The sequence below is a fragment of the Monodon monoceros genome, unplaced genomic scaffold, assembly GCF_005190385.1.
Source record: "Monodon monoceros isolate NGI ecotype Baffin Bay Population unplaced genomic scaffold, NGI_Narwhal_1 Super_Scaffold_5, whole genome shotgun sequence".
Classification (NCBI taxonomy): Eukaryota; Metazoa; Chordata; class Mammalia; order Artiodactyla; family Monodontidae; genus Monodon; species Monodon monoceros.
The window spans coordinates 77,049,471-77,069,275 of NW_021703782.1; the positions used below are offsets into that span (position 1 = coordinate 77,049,471).

Sequence of the window (19,805 nt, forward strand, 5' to 3'; positions counted from 1 at the left end):
ATAGACTCACAGACATAGAAAACAAACTTATGGTTACCAAGGGGGAAGGGCGGTGGGGTGAGGGATAAATTAGAAGTATGGATTAAGATGTACACTACCATATACAAACTAGGTAGACAACAAAGATTTACTGTATAGCACAGGGAGCTATATTGAATATCTTGTAACAACATATGGGAAAGAATAAAAAAACCCAACATATATATGTATAACCAAATTACTTTGCTGTGCGTGTGAAACTAACACAATATTGTAAATCAACTATACTTCAATACAAAAAAAAAAAGATGTATGTTTACAGAAGTCCAAGATGTAATAAGCAAAAAAAAAGCAAGTTTCAGAACTAAATGTGTATAGTAAGGTACATTTTTAGTTATATACCTATTTGTTCCACATTATATGGATGTGTAATGTTTGAATTTTACCAATGAAATTTATTACTTTTATAATAAAAACATCAATATAAATGAGATCCTGATACTTTTTAAAAATTAGGGCCTCCTAATGAACTTGCATGGTATGGGGTCTTCAAAATCTCAGCTTTGGAAAGCCTATAATCCACTTTCTTCATTTAGAGATGATCAGACTTTAAGAACTGACTAATTAAGCAAAACTGGCAAGAGACTTGTAGGACTCAGAAGCCAGATGCCAATGTTTTGATTTACACTGGGATATTGAACGACTTGTTTTTGTAAACTCAAAAGCAGTGCTATGTGCCTTGTTTGGCCAGAATCTAAAGCAGAACTCTAAGGCTTATGACATTTGTGTGGTTGTGTGATGAAAATCAGAGGGTGAAGCATTTGCCATAATAACCTTCATTCATTTTAAAGGCAGATCTGTCTTCACTGACATTTAGGCTATAGAGAGGTGCTGCTGAAGCAACGTTGATAGATAGCAGCTCAAAAAAAAAAAAAAAAGGCAGAAAAATGTTTTAAGGGTAGAACAACCATCTCAAATGTCTGTGCTAATACATAGGAAATCCGGAAAAGAAAGCTACAGACAGATAACAGATATGCCTGAATAAGTGTCTTAAGAAGTCATACTCCTAAGAAAACTACTTCAAAGAAGCCCTCTGAGTCCTATAGACTAGTTGAAAGTGTTCTCTTGCTTTCTGATTTTTTATAGAAAAGTAAAGGCAGAAGCAAACTGATATCTTGTCAGAGTTTTTAATTGTATTATTTAAATTACTACTTAGATTAATTCATTTGCACAGATTTGTAAAAGCTTTATATCCCAGAATGTAATGAAATACAGTACTTATGGTTATTGCTATTAAAATTAGTCATCTTTCTCATTATGTCAAGAACATAATCCCTTTTAGGTAGCTGTTTCTAGCATGAAATAATTCTAGTTTGATCTACAATACCCTTTCCAGGAACATAAAATGCCTTGCATGTAAGGACCTCTTAGGTGTAAGAGGACCTTTCATTTCTCTAGGAATAGTGCTGGAGATCCCATGATTGGGCACAGTGGTGAATCTGGGAATAAATACCTAGTCTACCTTTAGCTTTTCACTTATTTGCTATATTGCAAAGTAATGGAGAGAGAATTTGGTAGGCTTAGTATCCTGGAGAAATTGACATGACTCAAGAGTAGTGACAGGTTCCAGTACACCACTGGGTCCTTCTGTCTGAGCAATGCATGACATAAAACCAGCTAATTAAGCCACTTATATTCTGAAAATGTAGGTTTATATTGCTGTGACAGAGCTGAAGATCATGCTTGCCAAAATGCCTGCAAGAGAATTCTGATGTCTAAGAAAACAGAAATGGAGATTGTTGATGGCCTCATCGAGGGTTGTAAGACCCAGCCTTTGCCTCAGGATCCACTTTGGCAGTGTTTTCTTGAAAGCTCACAATCTGTTCACCCTGGAGTCACTGTACACCCTCCTCCCTCTACAGGCCTTGATGGCGCTAAATTGCACTGTTGTTCTAAAGCAAACACTTCAACGTGTAGGTTAGTACCTCATTTTCCTTTATTAAAAACAGTAGAAAATAGCATTTTAATTAATGAATTTAAGTCTAGCAAATATGTGTTATGTTCTTGCACTGTGTAGTCTTAAGAGTCTAGAAGATATAAAATCATTCTTTCATCCAGCAGATATTTATTGAGCATGATGTACATATAGAACATTGTTTTTGTACATTGAGCTAAAAGCACTGTGTTTTGGGGTGTGGAGGTTTAGCATTGGCAGGGCAATAAATATTTAAAGATGATGCAATATGAATTCTACCCTCGAGTTTATCGTCAAGTAAGCTTACAATTTAGGAGATGTTTTGACCAGACATCTAAGGGATATTCTTTTTGTTAAACTGTGAAACTTTGAACTTAATCAACTATTTGCATATGTTGGTGAATAACCTGGGCTGACACTTATATCCAAAGTTAGACAGCAGTGTATTGGCATTCATTTGGATGATACACTTAGGGATAAAAAATTGGCAATACTATTTGTGTAGGTTGGAGGAAACACAATCTAGAGATAAGAATAAATGGAGATAAAGTAAAGGTTTAACACAGGCGAAACAGAAGTTTGCTTTATTAGAGATATTTTGGGTGAAAAGGTACCACATATTACTAGAATATCCTGAAATGAATATGACATACGAGGAGTGAAACGATCTTTCCTGTGGTTTCTAAATTGGATGGACTTTAGCAAAAAATTGTGCCTAGAATAGCTCATCAGACTTTATCAAAGATATGAAAAAATCTGGAAAATACCCAAAGAAAATTAACAGAAGGGCTAAAAGAGAAGTTAAGTTGGCCCTATAATTCAGGAAATTGTGTTGCTGATAGGAATTGATAAATGTACATATGGGAGGGATGCTGAGTACTTTTTTGAATGTCTACAAAAGAGTTTATGCCCTGTAGTCACTGGAGATAGGACTGGCTGTGTCATCCCAGAAGAATTTCAGTAAGAAACATGGCACCTCTTACCTTGATGTAAGGTTTTATGGTTTACTGAATGCTTTCACTTTCATCTTGTTTCATCCTCATGAAACCTTACAAGATGACTTGTATCATCTTATGACTGATGTCAATTTGTATAATTCTTGTATATATATAGAAAACTAACTCTGAGATGTTAAACAATCTGTCCAAGGTCATACAGAAAGTTAGGACTAAAGAAAGGACTGATTTCCAGATCAAGGTACCTAATGGATTTTTTTTTTTTTTTTTTTTTTTTATGGCTGCGTTGGGTCTTAGTTGCTGCGTGCAGGCTTTCTCTAGTTGTGGCAAGCAGGGCTACTCTTTGTTGCGGTGCACGGGTTTCTCATTGCTGTGGCTTCTCTTGTTGCGGAGCACAGGCTCTAGGCATAGAGGCTCAGTAGTTGTGGCACGTGGGCTCAGTAGTTGTGGCTCATGGGCTCTAGAGCACAGGCTCAGTAGTTGTGGTGCACAGGCTTAGTTGCACCACGGCATGTGGGATCTTCCTGGACCAGGGCTCAAACCTGTGTCCCCTGCATTGGCAGGCAGATTCTCAACTACTGCACCTCCAGCGAAGTCCCTACCTAATGGATCTTGATATCAGCTTTCTCATCCCCATGATGTGTAAGCTCAACTGAGAGCAGAGACTTTGTCTCTTTTATTCACCACTGCATTTCCAGTGCCTTCAACAGGGCCTCACACAAAACAGGCACTCAATAAATGCTGGTAGAGTGAATGAGCAAACTTATAAAAGTAAAGATACCCTCCTCATAGGGGTAATTATGAGAGTCAAAATGTGACAGGGGTGGAGAATTTCTACTTGTGATTTTGCATATTCCGGTAGTATTAAAATTTTATATTATGTGTTACTTTTTTTTGACACTTTTATTACATTTATAAATGTTAAAAATTAAACTAATGAATATAATGTATGAAAGCACTTTGGAAATGATACTGATGTTATTTTAGCTTTATACATGCACTGAAGTTGCTTTATAATCATCGAGTACTGAAATAAAAATGCATACATACTACAATAGTGTATATATATATATATATAGTATATATTACTATATACAGTAGTTTATAGCAGCTTTGGAATTCATAAAGCCTTTACATGTAGGCTATCTTGGTATATCTTAAGGAATATAAGTGGCTTGGGGATACTTTTTCAGGGAGAATCCAGTGAACCCTAAGTATATAATGCTTCTTGAAAGGAGTCTGGGGCTTCCCTGGTGGCGCAGTGGTTGAGAGTCCGCCTGCCAGTGCAGGGGACGCGGGTTCGTGCCCCGGTCTGGGAAGATCCCACGTGCCGTGGAGTGGCTGGGCCCGTGAGCCATGGCCGCTGAGCCTGTGCGTCCGGAGCCTGTGCTCCGCAACGGGAGAGGCCACAACAGTGAAAGGCCCGCGTACCGCAAAAAAAAAAAAAAAAGGAGTCTGAGGATCATGTCACAGTTTTGCCTCCTGTGATTGAAGTATAAATATATATCTTTGTGGAGGCAACACCATATGCTTTACCTTACTTCAAGTAAAGGTAAAAGAGAGATCAGAAATATAAAGGGGAATAACTGTGCCAAGAATAAGGATGTACAAATACTATAATTAAACATTAAATTTAGCACTGAGCTTTCTAGAAACCATAGCAAAAAGGAAAGAGATGGATAATAAAGCTAACTTTTTCATATAAAAGATTACTTTTTCAGGCTCTAAATTCTAGAAGATAGATCTTAGTCTTTTGGTTTTTGTACTTTTTTTTTCGTTTATGTTCTAAAGTACAGTTCATAGAGTTCAAGTTTTATGCAAATCAAATATTTATTCATTTGGCTCATCTGTACGTTTCTTCATTTGTTCTTTTGTTTCAGGGAACTGTGCACTAAACTTTATAGCATGAGCTGGGGCAATACACAGAGTTGGCAAGAGTTTGATCGCTTTTGTGAATATAATCCAGTGGAAGTGTCCATGTTGACCTGTTTAGCAGATGTTCGGGAACCTTGCCAGTTGGGCTGTAGAAATCTTACTTACTGTACTAATTTTAACAACAGGTAGGAGCAAATTACTATACGTGGAATAGAAGTATTTTATCATTAATTGCCTTGTTTTTAAATAAGTGAAAAGATCATTTTACTCTGATTTTGTTCCTGCTAAGTTAAAAGGAAGTAGTATACCTTTATCATTTCATCTTTAAATGCTATATTCTATCTTGTAAATCACCCCTGGGAAAGGAAGCACTGTAACAAAGTCCCTTCTAATCTCGAGATACTTCAAACTTCTAGAACTCAAAGAGTCTCCTCTGCCTTCAGTCTACCATTCTTCCCCTCTTCCTTCTGCTGCACCACCAGTGGAAATAATTCACTGCAGAATAAAACACTGTGAGCAATTTGCTCATCCGAATGCCCTCTTACGGACAATTTTGTGGTTTTTTTGTTTTTGTTTTTGTGGTACGTGGGCCTCTCACTGTTGTGGCCTCTCCCGCTGCGGAGCACAGGCTCGGGACGCGCAGGCTCAGCGGCCATGGCTCACGGGCCCAGCCGCTCCGTGGCATGTGGGATCTTCCCGGACCGGGGCACGAACCCATGTCCCCTGCAACGGCAGGCAGACTCTCAACCACTGCGCCACCAGGGAAGCCCGGACAATTTGTTTTGAAAGACCTTCAGATTGGTTGAAGTTCCCACTCAGTGAGTCCCCTATTTCAAACAAAAACTTTCTTTACAGAAGCAATTTGAATAGGTGTTTCCCTGAGATATCAGTTATGGTGTGAAAAATAAGGGCCAAGAACTGAATTAATGGCTGAAGAAGCAATGAAGAAAACAGAAAAAGGGCATCCAGAAGCATAGAGAATGCCGTATCAGAGAAGCCAGAGAGGGAGAGTTTCTAAAGAAAAGGGGACTGGCTGGTTTTATGAGCTGCAGCCCAGAGATCAAGAACACAAAAAGGAAGAGAATCATTCAGTTGAGGCAGAAGGAAGTTCAGAGGATACTCACCTCAAGCTAACACACATCCAATCCTCTTAAAAGTATTCAGATTATTTTGAGTAAGAAAATTGAGGTATCTTTACAACTAGTGTTAGCCAATAAGGACCTGGCTTAGAGGTTGAGCAAATTTGAAGTCTATGAAATGTTTCAAGTTAAATTTGCACATAGTTCTAGCTTCTGGTAATGGTGGAGCAGTTTGTATCAGACTGCCACTCCTGTCAGTACCAATTATGAGCTCTGCACAAAATATAAAAACATAATTGTTTTGAAGCCATTTGAGAGTGACCAAAAACAGGAGGAGGTACATCTCATGAAAGATAGAAGCCACACTGAGTGGGGGCCACATTTATCCAGTTTTTTCTTCATGGGCACTCTCAGTCCCCTGGCATGGCATATAGAATTCAAGCAAAAAGCAGCAGTCTTGGGCTGAGGAGTTAAGAGATCACAGTTTGGGGCTGCCAGAGTGGCTGGATATGAAATTGGAAAATCCCAGAAAGGAGGGAACCACAAAAGGAGATGCCCCAACAATCTGCATACAAGCTCCCCTTAAATCCTTGAATTTAACAAAGTCACAGGGTACAACTTTAACATACAAAAGCCAATTGTATTTCTGTATATTAGCAACAAACAATTAGAAAATGAAATTTATAAAAAAAAATTTACACAATTGCATCAAAAATATGAAATACTTAGAGATTAACAAAAGATGTGCAAGAACTCTACACTAGGAACCAGAAAACTTTGAAGAGAGAAGTTAAATGGAGAGAAGTACCATGTTCATGGATTAGAAGACTCAATATTGTTAAGATGTTAATTCTCCTGAAACCAATCTCTAGATTCCGTGCAATCTCAATCAAAATCCCAACCAGCTTTTTAAAATAGAAAGTGCCAGACTAATTCTAAAATTCATATGAAAAGACAAATAACCTAGAATAGCTAAAACAATTTTTTTTTTTTTTTTTTTTTTTTTTTTTGTGGTACGTGGGCCTCTCACTGCTGTGGCCTCTCCCGTTGCGGAGCACAGGCTCTGGACGCGCAGGCTCAGCGGCCATGGCTCACGGGCCCAGCCGCTCTGCGGCATGTGGGATCTTCCCGGACCGGGGCACGAACCCATGTCCCCTGCATCGGCAGGCGGACTCTCAACCACTGCGCCACCAGGGAAGCCTAAAACAATTTTTTTAAGGAATAAATTTGGAGAACTTACAGTACATGATTTCAAGACTTATTACAAAGCAATAGAAATTAAGTCAATGTAGCAATTCCCTGGTGGTCCAGTGGTTAGGACTCTGTGCTTTCACTGCCGAGGGCCCAGGTTCAGTCCCTGGTCAAGGAACCTAAGATCCCACAAGACGTGTGGTGCAGCCAAAAAAGAATAATAATAAATTATATAATAATAAATAAATAAAAAATTTTTAATTTTAAAAAGAAATTAAATCAATGTAATATTGGCATAAGTTTAGACAAATAGATCAATGACAAAATAGAGAGGCAAGAGTAGACCTACACATATAAATTGATTTTCAACAAAGGCAGCAAGGCAATTCAGTGCAAAAAGAAACATCTTATCAACAAATGATGCTGGAACAACTGAATATCTGTATGAAAAAAATAAAACCTTAACCTCCATCTCACACCATCCACAAAAATTAATTCAAGATGGGTCGTAGAACTAAACATAAAAGCTAAAAATAAAAGCTTCTAGAAAAAAAAAATAGCAGACTGTGTTGATAGCCTTGATATAGCCAGAGATTTTGTAGGCAGGACACAAAATACACTAATTATAAAAGAAAAAAATTAATGAACTAGAGTTCAACGGTAAACATTTTTGTTCACCAAAAGACACCATTTAAAATTTGAAAAGATAAGCCACAGTCTGAGAAAAAATATTCAATATATCACACATGTACACACACATGTGCATTTGACAGAGGTCCTGTATCCAGAATATATAAATAACTCCCACAGCCTCATAATAAAAAGTCAAACAACCCAATTAAAAAATGGGCAGGGCTTCCCTGGTGGCGCAGTGGTTGCGAGTCCGCCTGCCGATGCAGGGGACACGGGTTCGTGCCCCAGTCCAGGAAGATCCCACATGCCGCGGAGCGGCTGGGCCCGTGAGCCATGGCCGCTGAGCCTGTGCCTCCGGAGCCTGTGCTCCGCAACGGGAGAGGCTGCAACAGTGAGAAACCCACGTAACGCAAAAAAAAAAAAAAAAAAAAAAAAAAGGGCAAAATATTTTCAAGGACACTTCATCAAAGAAGACATCAACAGAGCTACTTAGTATATGAAAAAGTGTATTACCATTAGTCATGCAAAATGCAAATAAAAACCCCAATGAGATGCCTCCTCATACCAAAAGTTAAAATTAGAAGACTGACAAGCATGTAAACCAACTAGAAGTTTCATACATTGCTGGTGAGAGTGTAAAATGGTATGACCACTTTGGAAAACAGTTTGGCAGTTTCTTAATAAGTTATGACCCAAAAATGCCATTCATAGCCAGGGGAAAGAGACATGAAAACTAGAAACAACCTTAATGTCTATAAAACAGTGAATGAATAAACCAGCATTTCTCAAAGTGTGGACTGTGGTCCCCAAAACCCCTTGAGATCAAAACTATTTTTATAATAATACTAAGATGTTATTTGCCTATTTCACTCACATTCTCAAAAGAGTGAAGAGTGAAGTTTTCCAGCTGCTTTAAGACATGATACAGCAACAGATTGAATGCAGGAGCAGATATGAAAATGCAGCTGTCTTCTATAAAGCCAGACATTAAATAGATTTTCAAAACTATAAAACAGATCTACCCTTCTCACTAATTTTTGCTTTAACATGTAATGAATGGGTTTATTATCATTTTAAATGAATAAGTACTTTAAAAATCTCTCAGTTTTGATTTACAATGTGATGGGTAGGGGTGGATATAACCCACATAAACAAAAACTTTTTGAGAACTTAATAATTTCAAGAATGTAAATGAGTCATGAGATCAAAAAGTTTGGGAACCACTGAGATAAACAAATTGTGGTACATTTATTAATGGAATACTACTGAACAATAAAAAGAACAATTTATATGTATAACAACATAAGTAAATCTCAAGAAGATTATTTAGCTAAAGACACTAGACGCAAAAGAATACATATAGTATGATTCCATTTATATGAAGTTCTACAATGGGCAGAATTAATCGATGGTGATCTAAGCACAGATGGTGGTGGCCTCTGGGGTGCAGTCAGCAGGGAGGGCATTGACTGGACAGGGACACAAAGGAACTTTCTGACGTGATGGAAATGCTTCTTTATTGATTTGGATATGCCTGTGTAAAGGTACATGTTTGTTAAATCACATCAAACTAACCATAAAATCTGTAAATTTTATTTTTATAAATAATACCTCAATTTTTAAAACTTGGACTTTAATATTTATTTTGTGAAATGAAAGAAATGGTATAGTTGGAGATGATAGTCCTGTCCACAGTGTTTTAAAGTTTTTAACTGCCTCACAAAAATCCATATTATAAAGAAAAATTGCAATCAGAGTCTTAATGCTAGTGTCTGTGTCTACATTGAATTTTCATATATTCAAAGCTGACAGTCTTTGATAGGTTGTATGTACTTTCTTCCTTAAAAAAAAAATCAAATTTTCCTGATGCATTAGCATGTCAAGATTTTACACATTGTTTCTCTGTAGAAAGTAATTGCCTCTTGATTCCTTCTGGCCTTTTTTCTTTTCAGACCAACAGAACTTTTCAGGAGTTGCAATGCTCAGTCAGATCAAGGAGCCATGAATGACATGAAGCTGTGGGAGAAAGGAAGCATAAAGATGCCATTTATCAACATACCTGTTCTTGACATTAAAAAGTGCCAGCCAGAAATGTGGAAAGCAATAGCTTGTTCACTGCAGATTAAACCTTGTCATAGTAAATCCCGGGGAAGTATTATTTGCAAGTAAGTTTCTTTCATCATAATGACTCTCTGGTTTTGGTTCAGACCTTTCATGATCTCTACCCACAGCCTATCTTTAGTTTTCTTTCCCACCACTTCCTTTTGCCCATCACCCCCACATGTTAAATGCTTTTCCTCCTCTGCTGAAAATACTCTTCCATCTCCACTCGCCCACCGCCTGTCCTTCTTAGCCCCTCTCAAATACCAGTCATTCCTATGGAATCTTCCCAGATTTCTCCAGCTGATAGTAATTTATCCTTACTACAAATTTCTGTGGACCTTTATTTGTACTTCTCTTATGGAACTTAGTTCAAGAAACATTGCATATCTTCAATGCACAATTCTATTTGTATATTTTAATTTGTGTACTTGTTTCATATTCTGTTAGACCTTGCTCTCCTTGAGGAGTTTATTCTTCTTTGTACCTCTCTTTTCTTATCTCCTCTCTCCTCTTTTTCTCCTCTTCAGGGATTAGCATAATCCTAATATGCAATAGGTATTCCAAAAATGTTTGATGAGTGAAAGACTTAGTAAATATAGTCATTAGGGCCTGTTCCTAAAACATTTTGTGAATGGTTTGCTTAAGATCTAGGATAAAGTACAAGGACCTACTGTATAGCACAAGGAACTATACTCAGTATTTTGTAATAACCTATAAGGGAGAAGATCTGAAAAAGAATATATATATATATATATATATAATATATATAAAGAAAAAGAATATATATATATATGTATATGTATATATATAACTGAATCACTTTGCTATATCTGAAACTAACACAGCATTATAAATAAAACTATACTCCAATAAAAAATAAAATTTAAAAAAAGTAAATAGGAAGACAAGAAATAAAGGATCCAAGATAAAGATGAAAGCTGCTATGGTGGGTGAAACCAAAAGCATTAACTACATAGTAATCTGTGTCAGCTGCTCTTCAAGCATCTTTGTTTCCAAAACCAAGGTAATATCCAGCCCTTAAGGTGTTGGTATGTGGCTCAGTGCTGCTGGGCACTTGATGACTGACTGCAGATTATTTCAACCTTGAATAGGGTCCGGATCTGTTCTCTGACATGACTTGAGGGTGGCCTGAGTAGGGGAGAGATGAGGGGTAACTACTGGGTGACAAGACAGAGGCAACAAGTGGGAAATTTATAGACTCTTAGCACAGAAATTTTATAGATGTCAAATCCCTATTGAAGACAGAAAATTGTAAAGTAGTGGATTTTCCAGTTGTTATAGGCCAAACACCTTAATGTTGATAACAAAGCAGATTTTTAAAAAGAGAACGGCAGGAAGGGAGTGATAGAAGAAGAAAGGAAGAAGCAAGCATGCATAAGGTCCTGAGACAATGTATGATTTTGCAAAGAGCAAATCGGATTAGCCTAGGTTCATTTCCTTTCAAAGACAGTGAACAGCCACACGGATGGTAGTAACAGTAAGTATGAGTGTAAAATTTGAGCAAGGCCTTTGATCCCAGGTCGGAGAAAGTTAGGCGTGCTTTGATATGGTAATACATTACTTACTCCTCAACCTAATAAGGTCTGCTATCACCCCTATTCTCTTTTGTCATACTTACACCTATAAAGTGTGAAACATTGTTGAGTTATGAAAACTGAAACAGAATTGATACTGGCTAGACAATGTGAGGCAGTTCCTCAAACCCTAAATTTGTGTGTGTTTTCCTTTTTAAGATCAGATTGTGTGGAGATTCTGAAGAAATGTGGGGACCAGAACAAATTCCCTGAAGACCACACAGCTGAAAGTATTTGTGAGCTTCTGTCACCTACAGATGACCTGGAGAACTGTATACCTTTGGATACATATCTCAGTAAGTACTTCGGTTTTTTTAATTTCAAAGGCTTCTCCCTTCTGTCTCTGCCCTTGATGGTTGCTTTGGATGAGTATCATTCTGTTGAGAACATGTGGTTTAATGATACTACCTCAACTGCAGACTCTTATTTGCTTGGCCTCTTTGGCTCAGGAAAGAATTGTCATCTTTCTCTCTTTTCTTTTTTTAATTTTTATTGGAGTCTAGGTGATTTACAACGTTGTGTTAGTTTCAGGTGTACAGCAAAGTGAATCAGTTATACATATACATATGTACACTCTTTTTTAGATTCTTTTCCCATATAGGACATTACAGAGTATTGAGTAGAGTTCCCTGTGCTATACAGTAGGTCCTTATTAGTTATCTATTTTATATATAGTAGTGTGTATATGTCAGTCCCCCCCATCTTAAAATATGTACAGAGAAGCAATTATTATATCAGTCTGAGGAGGTAGTGAACTGTTATCAATCAGGAATTCTAAGTGGTGAATCAGGGGCCAGCATACTTGGATAACCAGCTCTTTATCATTGCCGTCTCCTTGCCATGATTTGACCAAGAAGTGGAATTTCCCCTAGGGATTCTTCAGCTTTCTGTCGTCGGAATATCAGTGGACCTGAGCCAGGTGTTGGCTTGGACTTATCCACCAAATAGGGGGTAAGGAATGATGGTCTGGGTTAGTTCATGAAAAATGGAATTTTTCTGTGCCAAATACTCCTGCCAAGAGCTAGAAGAATAAGTTGGTATCTTCTTGAGGGATTCTGGAGCTAAGCTTCCTGGCAGGAGGTGACTATGTGTGGTGGAAACCAGGGATTAACAAGTAGAACTCATACACACCATGTAGTTAGGGTAAGGGAAGTGTTTAGGCTGCCACCAGGGGGCATTAGTGCCATGAGCTAGCTGGAAAGGCAGTGAGTTCAGCTCCTGCTAGCTTTGTTTTCCTGTGTTAGAGAGGATTAAGTTCAACTGCAAATAACAGAACAGATAGAAGCAAAAGAAAGCCCGGAAGTAAATAGTCCAGGGCTGTTATAGTGGCTCCATCATCAGGAACCTAGCCTCCTTTTTCTTCCTCCACCGTCCTTAGTGCTTGGCTTCCATCATCAAGGTTACTCCATGTATTTATCGTCACAACATGACCACTGTAATTCTAGCCACCATATCCTAGTGTAAGGGAAAACCACCCCTAATTGTAAGGGAAACTGGGAGAGATGTTTTTATCCGTGGGCCCATTGCCATCCTGCTATATATAGCAGAAAATGTCTGCTATATTTTCTCAAGACAAACAAACTGTGTCCCTTAGCCTTAGTGACCAGTATAGAAAAAAAGAGAGCATTAGACTAGAATCATAGGCAGATCACTTCTTTGAGTCTCAGCTTCCCTATTTATAAAATGATTGGGCTGGATGAGATAAACTCCAAGAGCCCTCTACCTCTATTAGTCTTAGAGGGTGAGTCTGGCCTAAAATCAAGTAGGCAAAATGAATGTATTCACAATCCTGGATGCTATTAGAGCAGTCAAATATATGTGTAGAAGGAAACTTTTTCAGTGGGAGGAAACTTAAAGAAATGCTTTTGTTTAAATTTCAATACTCTTTTTAAATATCACACATATAGTTGGCCCTGCATATCCACAGGTTCCGCATTTGCTGATTGAAAATATTCGGAAAAGAAAAATTCCAGAAGGTTCCAAAAGGCAAAACTTGAATTTGCTGTACACCTGGCAACTATTTACATAGCATTTACATTTATTTACAACTATTTACATAGTATTAGGTATTATAAATAATCTAGAGATAGACTTCCCTGGTGGCACAGTGGTTAAGAATCCGCCTGCCAATGCAAGGATCACATGTTCGAGCCCTGGTCCAGGAAGATCCCACATGCCATGGAGCAACTAAGCCTGTGCACCACAATTACTGAGCCTGCACTCTAGAGCCCGCGAGCCACAGCTACTGAAGCCCATGTGCCTAGAGCCCGTGCTCCACAGCAAGAGAAGCCACCGTGGGCTTCCCTGGTGGCGCAGTGGTTGAGAGTCCGCCTGCCGATGCAGGGGACACGGGTTCGTGCCCCGGTTCGGGAAGATCCCACATGCCGCGGAGCGGCTAGGCCCGTGAGCCACGGCCGCTGAGCCTGCGCATCCGGAGCCTGTGCTCCGCAACGGGAGAGGCCATAACAGTGAGAGGCCCGCGTACAGCAAAAAAAAAAAAAAAAAAAAGAGAAGCCACCGCAATGAGAAGCCCGTGCACCACAACAAAGAGTAGCCCCGCTCGCCGCAACTAGAGAAAGCCCGCGCACAGCAATGAAGACCCAACACAGCCAAAAATAAATAAATTAATTAATTAAATTAAAATAAATAAATAATCTAGAGATGATTTAAACTATACAGGAGAGAGTACTTAGGTTATATGCAAATACTATGTATGCTTTTTTTTTTTATGGTTTTATTTATTTATTTATTTATTTATTTATTTTGTGGTACACGGGCCTCTCACTGTTGTGGCCTCTCCCTTTGTGGAGCACAGGCTCCGGACGCGCAGGCTCAGCGGCCGTGGCTCACGGGCCCAGCCGCTCCACGGCATGTGGGATCCTCCCGGACCAGGGCACGAACCCACGTGCCCTGCATCGGCAGGCGGACTCTCAACCACTGCACCACCAGGGAAGCCCCTGTATGCCATTTTATATAAAGGACTTGAGCATCCTCAGTTTTTGGTATCCATGGAGGTCCTGGAACCAATCCCCCACAGATACTGAGGGATGACTGTATATTAAATGAGATTCTTCCTTGGTCATTGTTTAACAAGAAATATAATCATGGTATAGGGTCCATCTTACCATAATAAATTATCATCATTTATGGTGAAATGTGCTAAATTATCCCTCTTAGACATAAGCTATTTGACTACCTTATTCAAAATATACCTGTTACTTTCCATCCCCTTACACTGCTTATTATTTATTGTTATCTGACTTTTTATTTACATATATACACACACACACACATACACACACACACACACACACAGTGTCTATTTATTGTCTATTTCCTGATCAGAATGTAAACTCTATGTTAGAGATTTGTCTATTTTGTTCACTACTGTATCTCCAGTACCTAGAACCTTGCCAGGTGTATTGTAGGCACCCAATAACTTATTTATAACAAATGAATGAATGTATGTTTATGCTAAATGCACAAATGATCAAGGAATCTGAGTATTTTAATAGCTTACTAGAATCAGTCCTCATGAGCTGTCCATTTGTTCCAGATGTCATTAACTCAGACAATTTACAGACCTCTGTTACTCTTTTGGGTTGGTTAAACTGATCTGTTTTTGTTTTTTCAGGACCAAGTACTTTGGGTAACATTGTAGAAGAAGTGACTCATCCCTGTAACCCAAATCCTTGCCCCGCTAATGAGCTCTGTGAGGTAAACCGGAAAGGGTGTCCATCTGGTGATCCCTGCCTTCCATACTCTTGTGTTCAAGGTAAGAGGTAGATGGGTGGGGTGTGGGGTGGGTATGAGTACGTGCCTCTGCTGTTTCTTCATAGGAGTTATCTTTGGAATGAGATTATTTTCTAAATTATGTTTTTCTATAATGTTCAAGGTTTTTCCAACATGTATTATTTATGTAAGCAGACAAAGACAAATGTAATTTTCAATAGTCATTTTGATTGTAACCTAATTTCAATCCAAAACCAGACTCTCATAACGAGTCATAGGGTTCTTGACAACAAAAGAAGAAAGACCCTTGGGCCAGCTTTTTGTACTTTGTCTTCTATGCTGTAATGTTTGAGAAGATGTACTGCACATTGTTCGTGTTTTTTCTTTTCTCTCCTTTAAAACATGGAGAAATAGCATTCTCAATCGGATGTGTAATTATCTTCATAAATTTAATGTTGTGCTGAAATGCACATGATTTTAAGGCTGAAAAATTTTTATCCCATAGAATTTTTATGGTCTTTATCTCTCTGTGGGTCCCTTTAGAATATAGTTGCTTTCTTTTATCTATTTCCCAATTGAAAATGTTTCTTTATCATGTTAGAATCAACATTTTTAAACATGTGTGAAGTAAAAAGGAACAAAAGATTAAATAAGCATGATGTCTCAAAAGACCATGTATAATATTTGTGTAATGCTATAGTATATCAGCTATAGCATCATAATAAATCTTGTTAAATTTGGAAACAAATGGGTTTTCCTTAAGTCCAATCAAGTATTCAACTTTTCTTTGAATTTAAGATGTACTTGTATTCCATCACTAAAAGTTTTCTGACCAAGATTATTCTAAAACTAGTCAGTCGGCATACTCCATTTTAAAAATATCTGTGATTTTAACATACATTTGATAAGCCTAAAGAAATAAAAAACTACATATCTGATAGCATTTTTGTACAGAACTATTGCTAACTTTGAGGTACGTGTCCTTTAATCACCACCATCTCACAGAACATGGAATTTTTGTTTGAGAGGATATGTTTTTGGCCAGTGAACCAAAGCAGTTCCTTAGTTTAGTGAAAGTTCTATTACATAATCTTTAGTGGCCACACAGTACCTATAAGACTTGTGTGAAGTGTATCTAATGTCATAAAACAATATCAGAGAACAATACCAACTCTCGCAGCTAATTTTGTCTATACAGGTTGCAAATTGGGCGAAGCATCTGATTTTATTGTCCGTCAGGGGACACTGATCCAAGTGCCATCATCTGCAGGGGAAGTTGGTTGTTATAAAATTTGCTCATGTGGGCAAAGTGGACTCTTAGAAAACTGTATAGAGATGCACTGTATAGACCTTCAGAAGTCTTGTATTGTTGGAGGAAAAAGAAAAAGTGAGTCTTGAACTGTTTTTGTTTTTAACATGAGATTAGTTATATTAATTTTGTAGGGAGAATATTGGATGGGTTCTCACCAGAAAGTAAAGTCTACAAAGCAAATATTCCAGGGAAGTATTTTTCAACTATACAGAACATGAGGACTTCTAAGGAACCCTCTTAGAAGCCTCATCAAGAAGGGACTAATAGCTAATAATAACTAACACTTGAACTCTTAACTGTGTGCCAAGCACTATGCTAAGTCTTGGCCTGTGTTATCTCCTTAAATCCTCCCAGTTGCTCTTTGATACGGGTGCTATTGTAAAGAAGCTGATGGTAAGAGAGGTCACCCACCTAGTAAGTGACCAAAGCAGAATTCAGTCCCAGGCCTATTCGACTCCAAAGCCCTTGCCCTCCACAGGCAAGGACACAGGTCTACCCCTCCCCACCCCTTCCTCAACAGTCTCTCTCCCCTCTGCCCCTTTCCCAGAAGTAAAACTCAGAGTTTGACGTTATGCAAAGCAAACTGGGGGATGGAAACTACACTGTTGATTCATGGTTGCGAGAGAGCACATTAAAAGGTGCCCTGCTTTATCGCCTTCTCTAAAAGTCTGAGAGTCTTGCTTTCTCACTGTTTCCTTAACCATCTTTTGCTTATAGCCCTAATAACTGTTCATATCAATATATAACCTCAAAAATTGTGAAAAAATACCACTTTTGAGAATGTGTTCCCCACTACACGTGCTCATTCTGCTACCCTTACCTCTATGTCCATCCCCCTACCCATCAACCAGAGTAGTTCAGCTTTCATATGCCTCTTGCTTTACTCTTCTGGGTGAGATTTTATTTTAAGAAGAGTACTCTTGGCTAAAAAGGGCTTGCAAATTTCTGCTTAGACCCGCAAGTCAGGTATTCATTGCTTAGTCCATATTCTAAAATGTAATGTATGTACCTTGAATCACAGAAAACATCTGAAGATAGACAAGTTCATTCCTTCCATAAGCTTTCATTGATTAAATGCCTATTCTCTACAAAAGAACATACTAGTGCCTTGTGGGGCTGAAACTGGGATGAGGGATTGAGGTCATGCTTTGCATGCTAAGATGGGAGAGAATTTGAGCCATAAAAAGGAGCAGACCAAATGTATGTACTTTAAGGAGCTAGTCATTTCTGCCAGGGCATCAGGAGAGTCTTCAACCCAAAGATGGCATCAGGACTGGTCCTGGAAAGATGAGTAAAGTTCCAGAAGGAGGAAAGGAGCGAGCACTTGAGGCAAAAGAGGTAGCCAGGAACATTCTCAGAGAATAAGGAGCAGTCTGGTGAGATGAGCACATTAGGGGTTTGGAGGGGTATGGTGGGAGGTAAATACAAATCTATAAGTATTACAACACTGACTACCTAGTTTGTGTACTCAGAAGTCATCTTTCAAGAATTTCTATTTTAAAGCTCTTTAAACTATTCAATTTTTTAATTTATGATTTATTTATAAATGCATTACATAGATCAACATTTTATTTCTCTTTCTCTCAGGTCATGGAACTTCCTTTAATATTGACTGCAATATCTGTTCTTGTTTTGCTGGTAATTTGGTGTGTTCTACCCGCCTGTGTCTCAGTGAGCACAGCTCAGAAGATGACCGTCGTACCTTCACAGGTAACCATGGTCACCCAGAAGCTGCCCTCATCCCTTTGTACTCATGTTCCCTTCAACGCAGCTTCTCTGGTCTTGCCTTAACTGCAAATTTTCACAGTAAAATTAATACATAACCTGAGAGCAAGGTACTTTCCTCTCTGGATCTGTTGCCTCCTCTATAAATTGAAGGCATTAAACTAAGTGGTTTCTTAGGGTCCTTTTAGAGTTCCATGAGTCAAAAAGAGCAGGGCCAGTGACTGGGATGGTTTTAGTTAAATGTAATTTTTCTACTTGCTAAAATACCCATTTATCCCTACCATTATGGTCTAAAGTGTCCATGTATTTTCTAAATTTGCTTCTGTTTTAATGTTTTTATTACCACCTTCTTTCTTGTCCTACCTTGTCTTACTGTATTCATATAGGTAGGGACCCCTATAAACAAAGCTATAGGTAGAAAAAATAAAGAGTGTTTCTCCCAATCTACTATATAAAATCTAGAAGTTAGATGTATCAAGTCTCGCTTGGGAGATTTCTGGAATGTTGAAGGGTGATAACAAAAGCAAGACAAAGACAAAGGTTGTAAACGCCTTACATAGATTCCTTCCATTCATATCTCCTTAGGGATGGGGAAAAACAGGAAAGTAACTCAGGAAATTATTGTAATTTTGAAACTTAAGAATTTTTGTGAACAATCGGTCAAGAATACGACTTTCTTGACTTTCCTTTGCTTTATGCTGCTGGTATTATGCTCACACCAGCTGCAATAAGTGAAAAACCTAGCTCGATGGGATGCTCTTTTCTTGAGAAGAAGCTACGGTTGTCAACAGCAACAGCACAGTGGCTGGCATCTGCTGGTATCTGCTTTTTCCCAAATCTGAAATACCTTTGGTTCTGGGTGAAGAGGAACCAGGTAGCTGCCCTTACTCCATTTCTTGCTGCTGCACCAGCAGCTTGATTCTCCTTCCATGGAGTTGGTATTACACATGGAGTGGGGTAGGAAGAGAACAGAATAGGGTTTTACCAACCTTGTATCTCCAGCCCATTGGAAATAAAAAGGAGATCAGAAATAAGAAGTGAACGGCAGACTGATGAGGAAGTAGAGGCAGGACTAGCTCCACCCCATCCTCTATCCACCCTAATGAGTACCAGCCTTTGCTGCTTTATTCTTCTGTTGTTGTTGTCCTTTATTTTTATCCTTTGTCTGCTTTGTCTGATGAGGACAATTCATTCTGCTTAGAGAAACAGTTAAAATGATGTGGGGATGAAAAATGAACTAAGGATGTACACGGAAGACTTTTATTTATTTACTTACATCTAAGTGTTTTGGGAAGTTGAACTTTACAACTAGCAGGATGCTTTTTCCCTGTAGTGTGTAGCCCCTCGTGTCCTGGGATAAATTACATTAATGACTATTTAGCTAGCAGACTCTAAGGAGATTTTACTGGCCACAAAGTATACCACATTTTGGGGGACTCAGAGAGTGCCCCAGTCCACACAGGACTCAGAAGGAGATGTTCATGAAAATTCTTAAGTCTCAAGTTACAATAATTTCCCAAGTTACTACCTTCTTGTTCTTCCCCCTCCCTAAGGAGATGGAAGCAACCTATGTGAGGCATTTACAACCTTCATTATTTGTCTTGGTTTTGATATTATCCTTTAACATTCTAGAAATCCCCTAAGCCAGAA

The 19,805-nt window shown here is 38.5% G+C and overlaps 1 protein-coding gene across 3 annotated transcripts in view; it reads left to right on the forward strand.

The window, feature by feature from the left end:
* The window catches only part of RECK (reversion inducing cysteine rich protein with kazal motifs), a 73,493-nt gene that overhangs the window by 40,513 nt on the left and 13,175 nt on the right, over positions 1-19,805 (forward strand). Inside the window, exons 9-15 of one of the 3 annotated variants that reach the window (XM_029203899.1) lie at positions 1,689-1,956; positions 4,791-4,970; positions 9,641-9,853; positions 11,546-11,682; positions 15,021-15,161; positions 16,317-16,505; positions 18,018-18,140. In XM_029203899.1, coding sequence (XP_029059732.1) covers positions 1,689-1,956; positions 4,791-4,970; positions 9,641-9,853; positions 11,546-11,682; positions 15,021-15,161; positions 16,317-16,505; positions 18,018-18,140 — 1,251 coding nt within the window. Of the gene's footprint in view, positions 1-495; positions 558-830; positions 881-1,688; positions 1,957-4,790; positions 4,971-9,640; positions 9,854-11,545; positions 11,683-15,020; positions 15,162-16,316; positions 16,506-18,017; positions 18,141-19,805 lie in introns of those variants that run through there. The other 2 variants (XM_029203901.1, XM_029203900.1) reach the window with 2 other exon arrangements.